The 10368-nt window shown below is 41.7% G+C and overlaps 1 protein-coding gene across 2 annotated transcripts in view; it reads right to left on the bottom strand.

Moving 5' to 3' along the window:
* Positions 1-910: 910 nt before the first annotated feature.
* Positions 911-10368, bottom strand: part of LOC138003922 (beta-hexosaminidase-like) — a 14452-nt gene continuing 4994 nt past the window's right edge. The window contains exons 3-9 of one of the 2 annotated variants that reach the window (XM_068850241.1): positions 9611-9766; positions 8369-8640; positions 6836-7582; positions 5988-6225; positions 2498-2750; positions 1719-1853; positions 911-1387 (exon numbers count right to left, since the gene is read on the bottom strand). In XM_068850241.1, the coding sequence (XP_068706342.1) occupies positions 1249-1387; positions 1719-1853; positions 2498-2750; positions 5988-6225; positions 6836-7582; positions 8369-8640; positions 9611-9766 (1940 nt within the window). In that variant the 3' untranslated portion in view covers positions 911-1248. The remainder of the gene's footprint in view (positions 1388-1718; positions 1854-2497; positions 2751-5987; positions 6226-6835; positions 7583-8368; positions 8641-9610; positions 9767-10368) is intronic. The other variant, XM_068850240.1, reaches the window with a different exon arrangement.

The following is a 10368-nucleotide window of genomic DNA, read 5'->3' on the forward strand; positions in this document are numbered from 1 at the left end:
CTCCTCGTGGGTAAATAAATTATGACTAAGTATTCTTTTTAGTGTGATTGCTGCATGCTTAAGCTTATAAAGAAAAAACTTAACGCGTCGTGAAGGCAGGAGTCGAGAACAACTTATCCCACGGTGAAAGACACCCGAGTTTGTAGTGCAGTTTGCAGAGTTCTTAGCCTTGTCCTCTTTAGTGACGCAAGCCCAAACGCATAAATATGTTGCTAATTAATGGTTGGTGACCAATACAAAGTTGCATTAGACTGGCGAGATACTGCATCTTCATAAGATGTCAACCCTCGACATTCATAATAACTATCCATTCTCGAACAAGTGCTTGGGTTTAAATATTGGAGATTAGTAGACTACCAACGGTATAGTTAGGGAACGACCGGTTTTGTTTCCTGTTCCTTCATTGTTATGTATTTGTCATAAAGTGTCCCACCTTACCAAGGCTCAACTGATCCTTCGTGGTTTGCTTTTGCCTTGCTTTCGTCGCGAGGGAGGATCAGGCTTAAGAAATCAAACAGGCCTAACGCGTGTTGCTTCAGTATTTAACTGAAACCAGTTCATTGTTATGAACAGCAGAGTCTAATTTAGTCTCGTTACTTTAGAGAATAGAACTTCTAGTGCAGAACGTTAAAAACGCTGTTTATCAATATGGGAAGGTTAAACTATTGATATTGAGGGAGAGCATAACCAAACCATGTGCAAAGATACTACCATATTGCGTCTTTGCGTATCACTCAGTCATTCGAATCGGATTCGTGGTCGACACTATCCTAATCTGAGCGTGAATAATTTGTAAAATTCCGGGCAACACGTGAGGTTCCCTGTACTTGTTTAGGTAAAGACAGGAGTCACTGGTAAAGAGCAGCACAATTCAAGTGACTGAGGGCGTATCATGTTTGAGTCATTAACAACTTTGTTCATCCCAGCTGTTTTTACAAGCAAAGGCTTTATCGTCAGATCTACAAACAAAACTGGATAACGCTTTCTTTTTTGATGATTCACTTATAATAATTGTGGCCAGATAGATTATCTCTTCGGCACAAACACGAGACGTATTGCAGGTCCTTGGGCGGTTAATCCCCACATGTTCGGTTATTAACTCATACACCGTATCATACGGTATATGAGCTAATAATCTAAATGTATTGCACTAGAAAAGTAACATCCGAGGTCAAAAATAAAAGAATGTCCGATATTCTTTCATACAGTCAAATTCAAGTAAAGTATTCCAGCGGTACACATTCACTATCACATCAATGACAATCCAATAAATGCAACAATGATAATGTTAGCGGCTTTTGACGTAATCAGATGAGGTGATTTCCCTTTTACCACATCTGGTACTTCCATCTCTACGAGCCTGCTGTAACGGGAACCATCCGCTGACCTGCAGATGTGAGGCGGAAATCAGTTAAGCTATGCTTGGTCCGTAGTTATTTTATTGATCTTAGGCTCCCGTCTTTCTTTAAAATCCTACGCTCCAAATATAATTTTTTACGAACCGGCTTTATCTGAAATATGTGTCAGAGTATTTAATTGGTGCGTAACGCAACGCTTCTGCCACTGCCTTAATTTCCGGCGTCACGTAATTCGTCTAACGACCATAATTTGAAACGTCATGCAATGCTCACCCCACTAATTTGGAGAGCACTGCGTGGAGCGCAAAATAACGGCTGTGAAAGAAACTGAATTACCCCAGTCCACATACGTCTTCTAACCTTGTTCGCAATTTGACTTTTTTTCCTTCCACATGTGAATCATCACCAACTTCCTTCCAGGTTTTGCCGTCAATGGAGTACTCGACTGTTAATCCAGGGAAGGTGGCCATAGCCTTCAGTTTCTTGCCATCATAACTATAAGGGTGCAAATTCAATCTATTTTGAGCAAAATATTTTTCCCACAATCCTCGCCTGTCAAAACAAACTACTCCCGTAAGAATGGAAAAACAAACCTTTCCTGGAGGACAAGCTAAAAAAGCTACTCAGAGCTCTTTTGTTTGTGTCATCAAACATGGCGGCTATGACGTAACGCGCCAACTTTCTATATGCAACTGAAAATGGTGTAATTGCTGTTTAACAACCACAATCTGGGACACAGGTGTTGCAACACTAACCACACTTTTTCCTTTTTTCCCCTTCGATGTTGATTGTCTATGACTCAGACCAAACATTAGGCTCTGGGTCCAACAATGGCGCGAAAAGGAAGGAGGGCTACGTTTTACAACGCTTCACGACCACCATTTCCAAATTTAAAACCCATTTAATATAAATTGAGGTAACACTTTCAAATTTAGTGTAGGTAAATTGTGTATTGTATAGACGTTTATAAATGTGACTCGGCACTTCTTACTTTACTGAACCAATAGCCCCTAGCTATGAGCTAACCTCTTTAAACTATTATACTAATGAAGAGAAAAAATAAACATTTTTGGAATGACATTCCCCCACCCCTCCCCCCTGCCCCTCTTCGCCAAAATACAAAAACCAGATGTCCTTACCTTGCACCAGGGGATGGTACGCGATATGTTATCCCCATCTTATCCAATTGTGCCAGCTCATTGTATCCTAAGGTGTTTGCAAATTTCACCCAATCACTTGTTCTCATCGCGTCTCTTTCCTTTTTGTTCAAAATGTCTTCCCAAGACGCTTTATGCCACGCGCGCTCAGCCAACGCAAGCAAGCGTGGGAATATCATGTAGAACATCTGGTCACGGGATCGCACTGTTTCTGTCCAAAGATGACCCTGAATGCCTGATGAAATAAGCTCTAGTAAGATCATGTCTTGCCCTGTTTGCCCCGCGTTTCTTAGAGCTAAGCAAAGCAATAGAGGTGTAGTTCCCGAAGCCCTGCCGAACCAACGACAAACCCATCCTACATATGACGTTGACGTTTTGGACACCAGATTTGGTTAAGTTGATGGAGCAAGAGAGAGACTACGTGCAGACTAATACTCAGTGTCTTAAAATTACCAAAGAGCGAGAATTGTCATTTCATTTGCAAATGTTTGGCCTGTTCAATGTTCTCTTATTAGGACTACAATACAATGCAATAGCTTTATTATCTCTCAAATATATACAAGCATATACACATACAAACATTAGAATCATAATATTGCTATTATAAATCTTGCGCTCTAATTCGTAATTCGCATTTGACAGCGCGCTAAAGGAGCGAGAATTGTCATTTCATTTGCAAATGTTTGGCCTGTTCAATCTTCTCTTATTAGGACTACAATACAATGCAATAGCTTTATTATCTCTCAAATATATACAAGCATATACACATACAAACATTAGAATCATAATATTGCTATTATAAATCTTGCGCTCTAATTCGTAATTCGCATTTGACAGCGCGCTAAAGGAGCGAGAATTGTCATTTCATTTGCAAATGTTTGGCCTGTTCAATCTTCTCTTATTAGGACTACAATACAATGCAATAGCTTTATTATCTCTCAAATATATACAAGCATATACACATACAAACATTAGAATCATAATATTGCTATTATAAATCTTGCGCTCTAATTCGTAATTCGCATTTGACAGCGCGCTAAAGGAGCGAGAATTGTCATTTCATTTGCAAATGTTTGGCCTGTTCAATCTTCTCTTATTAGGACTACAATACAATGCAATAGCTTTATTATCTCTCAAATATATACAAGCATATACACATACAAACATTAGAATCATAATATTGCTATTATAAATCTTGCGCTCTAATTCGTAATTCGCATTTGACAGCGCGCTAAAGGCTGTTTAGAAAATGGTACTGAAAGAGTTCCATATAGGGGAGGGAATGCCCGGTGTGGAGATCTGGCCTCTTCTTTCCCGCACAATGCGGAAACGTTAAATTGAAAAACAAAACCATCAATATGTCAAGAGAACTTTTTGGAGTGCTGGAACATGAAAATGTACGCTGTTGACTAAGCCTGGGACAATTATTTTCCACAGGTTTGATCGGTATGATAAGAGGGGGCTCACCAATCTCCTGACGTAAAGAGCTTAAGGACGTTCGCGCGAAATTTTTTCAACATTGAGTTTCTTCTGAAACTTTTACCACTGTAAGATGATGAGTTAGTTATGTCAGAAATGTAAAAAAAATGGGGGGTCACCGACTTCGTTTTGGAGAGAACATGTCCGGAAAAACACCCAAAATGTGACAAAATCGGGCTTCGTTATCGAATAAGGCCAGTGTCTGTAAACCCAAATATATTGCAATTAAATCTTTGAAGTGAAATCTTCTCTGCCAAATATTGTTTAAGTGGACTAATTAAGTGAATTTAGTCAACTGGTGAGGTTCCCTTAAAGATCAAGTTCGCATTTAGCGACCACAGTTTCACGCGCGTTGCAGCCGCAAGATAGCAGGATTTGATGTCCCGTGAGCAGAAATCTTGAAATTTTCTGAACTTCCCACATTGATTTTTTGTTCATTTTTGGACAACGTGGAGAGAAATGTAAATAAAATCCGTTTCTGGAAAGAAAAATAGGGGCCACCGAACGTCCAAGACCGTTAAATCCAGGCAAAGCTATAGCAATGGCCTTTTGCCCTATCAGTTCTCATTTTATTACTTTAGCGCGCGCGCTCGTGTATGACGTGGCGTGTGCATTTGCGTGCGCAGTAAGTATGCGCAGAAACAATTGGCGCGAACGTCCTTAAAGTGCACCTAAACATAAATATCTTTTGTTCCTAATATAAATCTTCCCATCCAAAGCAAACATATATCACCATCGTCACCCAGATTTCGCTTTTCTGTGCCGCATAACCTACGACCGTGATGTGAGAGGCATGGGTCTATTCTCGAATTTACGTCACAAACTGCTTTGCAATGCAAAATTTCTTTGAAAACAGAAATGGTAAGCAGTTTGTGACGTAAAAGCGAAAATATACCCACGCATCTCACATCACGATTAGTGTTAGATAAAACGCGAAATTTTACGGGAAGAATTGGCGGGAAGATGAACATTGTAAACGAAAAATATTTGAGTTCAGGTGCGCTTTAAAGAGAACGTCCACTCCTCCAAAATAATAAGAATGATGTCTGCGATCGAATTCTTTTTAAATAACGCATTATATCAGAAAAACGCCCATTTTCACTTTCAAATTTTCCTGGGACCTCCATTTTGAATAATTGTGACGTGTTACGTTTCCCTATTGGCCTGATACAGACAACTTTTTATAGTAACAATGGGGAACCCGTAACACGTAACGATCATTCAAGATGGCGCGGCCCAGGAAATCTTAAAATTTCACTAACAATTCTAGGTTCAGAATTCCAGATTTCGATCGCCCAACCAACCATCCCCCCCTCCAACAAAAAAATCGAAACCAAGTAATAATTCGACACTATTCAGAGTTGCGGAAAACTTGAGCAATATTTTTTTGTTTTTTGTACAGTTTTTACAGTGGCGCACATGAAAACTAGTTGTTAGGACGCTTTCCTTTTGACAGAACTGACCTTCCAAACCGGGCATTTGGAAGGACTAACTTTACAACGCCTTCAAATAAACGCACTTGGTAAAGTCTGCTTACGAGCCTAGAAGGCCCATCAGGCCGGCGCTTATCTCCGGTTCTGTAGCATGAAGCGACTAGGAGTATTTCTACTCCCCCCTGGATGGGATGCCAGTCCATCGCAGGGTTACCCCCAGCATTACGCCGGTACCCATTTATACACCTGGGTGGGGAGAGGCACCGTGGGAGTAAAGTGCCTTGCCCAAGAACACAACACAATGTCCCCGGCCAGGCCAGGCCCCGAACCCGGACCACTCGATCCGGAGTCGAGCACACTAACCATGAGGCCACGCACTTGGAGGACGATATATATTCCTCCAGAAGAATGCGAGGGATTATCATGCAAGTGTTCCTTCAAATTGTTGCATTTTCTTTGGAAACTGATGGCTCTGGCCGGCCAGATCTGACAAAAGGAACGCGTCCTTAGTACAGCAAAATGGTAACCGGATCACGTGATTGCAAACATAGAAGCCTTACCAACAACGTTTTTCTTCTTTACTAAATCAGGGCATTCTCCTTGAGTCTTACAAAGTTCCTCCCTGGTTAAAGGCTCACCAGAACGTTCAGTCTCGATGTTGGCAAACAAATCATCCGGCATAAAACCAAACACTTTGCGGGTATCTGTAAAACGGGTGGCCCAGTAGTACCCACGCTCCTCTGGGTCAGGTTCGTAGGGTTGATCGAAATACAAGTGGGTGGCCTGGGACATGATAACCTAGAGCATTCATAAGAAGGTGAAGTTGTAGTGCATTCAACGCTTGGTAAATAAATGATAATACATTTTGGAAAAGAATGGTGCCGACACCGCGTATCTTTGGCAAATGAGGTATCACTACATATTATGTCGATCAGAGAGAGATTTTTGGAAGCAGTGACCTTTAGCCCAAATACAAAAAAATGCACCGACTTATAGTGGATAGTGGTCTGCTAAAAAAAACCGTAGTGTGAATAAAAGTTGTGGCGATCGAGCGGGAAAAAACGCCGTGTCAACGCGGTCGCGGATTTCGTTGCTTCCATCATTTAAAAGCCACGATACAGAAAGTAAATTCGCTCTAGAAGTTAGCACGCCATCCTCGCATCTTGCACACTTCTTTTGCGATGAATATGCTTTGCCGAAAAGTTATTCTTGAAAATGATGCTCACATATATCGCAGCAGTTTTCTCAAACAAGAAAAAAGAAAACAGTTTCATGCTCTACTTCTTCTTCCTTTGGAATAAACATAGGGATTTGTGGATCCCGAAAAGCGCTCAAATCTTTCTTTTGGAACTTCAAGAAACAATTCCTTGACACTCTAACATTAAAGGAATGTTAAGATGGGTCTTACCTGATAACCAGCATTCGCTAATTCATAAGCTCTTTTTCCTCCTCCCCATTCCCAAATGTTGTTCCAAGCGTAACCATAAACTCTACTGTTTCTCAGCAAACTGCGGTCATACGGAACACTGTTGACATCCATAAGACCATCTTCCCATCCAGCAAGTTGGAGGCTATAATTTGACGTAATACTAGCCACACGCTGTACGAAGTGATCCTTTAGCATATCGGCAACGTTTTCATCAGAATGATCCAGTCCCAGTCTGCGGATCAGATTACCACACGCGGTGGAATTAATCCATGCCCCATGCGCGACTTCGTCTCCACCGAAATGAAAAATAGTTAGCGGTTGAGTGTCGTTGTGCATCGTCACTAAGGCTTTAACCACGTGATCAATGAAATTATAAGTTGATTCTAGACACGGGTTAACGGCATTATCACTAAAATATTGAATTGACAGATATCGTGATGTGTCGTTTACTTCCGTTAACAGATATTTCTCTGCTTCGTGCTTCTTCCCCAGGGTGAGGAAGTTCTCGTATCGTGCAGCCATAGCTTTAATGGCGGCATGGCCGTGTCCTGGTATGTCGAACTCGGGGATGACTTGAATATGACGCTTTTTTGCATAACGAAGAATTTCCTTGTAATCGCTGACCGAGTAATGCCCTGAGCCTGAAGTTGAGTTGTCGGGGCCTGAGCCGAGCTGTGACAGAATGCAATGTTGCTCGTGGAGGTCAAAGCATCGGTTACTGCCAACCTAAAATAAGCACAATGCAACAGTTCCAGATCGTTAGAGTTACAGTAAGGGTATGGAGTGTTTTGGTTTCATCGTCTGCAGGAAACTTAGTTTCTTCAGTTCCATTTGGTCGTCATATATTCAATATATCTTTAATTTATGCATTTAGAAATACTGAATGCTGAACTGAACCGAAAGAACCTGAAGTGAAAGAATCAAGTCTTAAACGAGACTCGAACCCATACCTATGCGATTGCTTTTCACTTGGCTTTACCCATCTGCTATCACATCACCTGAGCGCTTCTGAAGGCTTAACAGGGAGCGCAATTGCACCGAGGTATGCGTTCGAGTCACGTGCAAAACTAGTCTCCTTCAAGCTTTTTACGACTGGTTTAATTGTTTCCTTAACTAAGATGCGCAATCTCTTTCATCATCATATCATATCTGCTGCACAAGTGACTTTCATGCATTCAGTCGACTACAAAATGCCAATGACAAGTAATATGTGATAGTAAAAATATGCTGAACATTCAAAAACAACTGTGATTGCAAGCGATTTGGGGTTGAAATAATGTTTCTTACAGAGACAGCCTAAACCCTTATTCTCTTTCGATACTAGTCGTCAGCTTTTCCTTACACGCGCGCCCAAGCCATGATCCATTCATTGTTTGCTCCCCTTTTGTTTTATTGTTGGTCTCGTTTTTTTGCTATAATTCGTCCTTTGCTATATGTGTGTCTTTTCCTTCCCGTTTAGCTGTTTAAAGTCTGGGGGAGGGGAAGGGGAGAGCATAAATGGCCGAGCCTTACTCCAGTAAGTTCCGGTAATTCGGGAATCTCCAGTCTCCACCCCTCGTCATCGGTAAGGTGAAAGTGAAACTTGTTTAGCTTGTACACCGCCATGACATCAAGCAACTTAAGCACGTGCTCCTTGGCTACAAAGTTGCGTGCAACATCAAGATGCATCCCTCGGTAAGCATATCTTGGTGCGTCTTTGATCGACACGTTGAAAACCTTTCTCATCGAACTCTGCAATCCCAACAGCGTTTGCACGCCATAGAATACACCAGCCGAGCTGTTACCTGTCAAACAAGTTTTACATCAAACGGTTACTCAATCAAATTTATAACATTAGCCGCGCTATTTGCTTGGTTGGTTCAGACCATCCTGTGGCAGTTCGTGGGTTCAATTTGGGCCGGACCAACGCTCTGGGATCTTAAAATAACAGAGGTGGCAGTGCTGCCTTTGTCATTTGTCATGAAAACTTATAATGAAACGTGATCTGATTGTTTTTAGAATGTATGAAATTTCGTATATTGAGCTCAGCGCATGATGAACTTGCAATGAAAGTGAATAAGATATGAAAGGGGAAGGAAAGGAAATTATATAAGTGTCTGGAGCACTAATTGGGGCCACTGTAAACTGAAATCAACAAATTAACGAAATCAAATCAAATGTTGGTTTTTGAGGAGAGGGGAAAACCGAAGTACCTGGAGAAAACCTCTCAGTCGGTGCAGAGTAGACAACCAACAAACTCAACCTACATATGACCACGAGTCTCCTACCACTGCGCCATCCCTGCAGCCACCACGATAACCATGCACAGTTAGATAGGAAACTTAAGAAGATCTGAGATCTCGGATTAGGAAATGAGGACAATATAAGTTGCAGTTCCGTCTCACAATACTTGTCTTAGCAATGAATCGAGTGGGAGGCTACAGAACCTACATACTTTTGGAAAATAGTACAGGGCAACTTTTCCCCTTTGTGGGTGTCTATTGCCCGGTAGGGGACATCTATGACTAGCTAGCTTATCGTGATTGTTAACCGTATAGCAAGCAATTAAGTGAAAGCGCCCGAAAATTCTTGTAAATTAGTCTTGAAAAGCCATATGAGGTTCCATTGGTGAGGCTTCCATGACCTTTCTAAAAAATCTTGAGAGTATAATCTCTCTCTCAAAGCCCTGCATGCACGTTTCAACTCGATTACAACATTATACCGGAATAAGCAGTGCTAATGGGATTGGGCACAATTAATACGGAAATAACTTACCAGTAATCGTAATGGCGTTCTTGGAGGGGTTGACTTCGAGGCTGTATGACTCATGCATGCTGGGAAATCGCTTGGCAGGCAAAGAAACCTCACCAGTTACAAGTTTGATCACCTTACTTTCTTTTGGAGATGTGGACACTGTAAGCTTGAGTTTTTCTGACGCGAGAAAGTCATGGAAAGAAATGAGAAACAAAGCGATGAGTTAAGTTTGCATTCAAGTCGCCCATCATGACAATTCCTAGGTAAAATAAACGGAGAAAAAGAAAAATCGAGGCAATATTGGGACTTTATATTAGCTTAAGGGCCTGGCCAAACGCTCGCAAAATTTCAACACAACATCTTGCAACGTTGTTGCATGATGTTGCGACATGTGTTGAACGGGCTGGCCAAAAGCACGCAACACTTTTCAACATTTTCAACGCAACATGTCGAAGTTCATGTGCTCCAAGGCCCCTGGCGCGCAACAAGTGGACCTAGCGCGCATGCCCTGGTGCAACAATGTTGCGTGAAAGTGGCCAAACGAGTACAACATCATGCAACATCCAAAATGTTGCACGAAAATTTGACCGTTTTCAAATTTGTTGATCCAACATCATCCAACATGTTACAACATATCGGCACAGGGTGGCCAAACGTATGCAACATGTTGTGCCCAACAGTGTTGCAAGATGTTGCCCTGAAATGTTGCGAGCGTTTGGCCAGGCCTTAAGGGTATCTCATCATAGGTAACTGTGCTCTTGATAAAACGCGGACAAACT

This window comes from Montipora foliosa, chromosome 5, assembly GCF_036669935.1.
Source record: "Montipora foliosa isolate CH-2021 chromosome 5, ASM3666993v2, whole genome shotgun sequence".
Classification (NCBI taxonomy): domain Eukaryota; kingdom Metazoa; phylum Cnidaria; class Anthozoa; order Scleractinia; family Acroporidae; genus Montipora; species Montipora foliosa.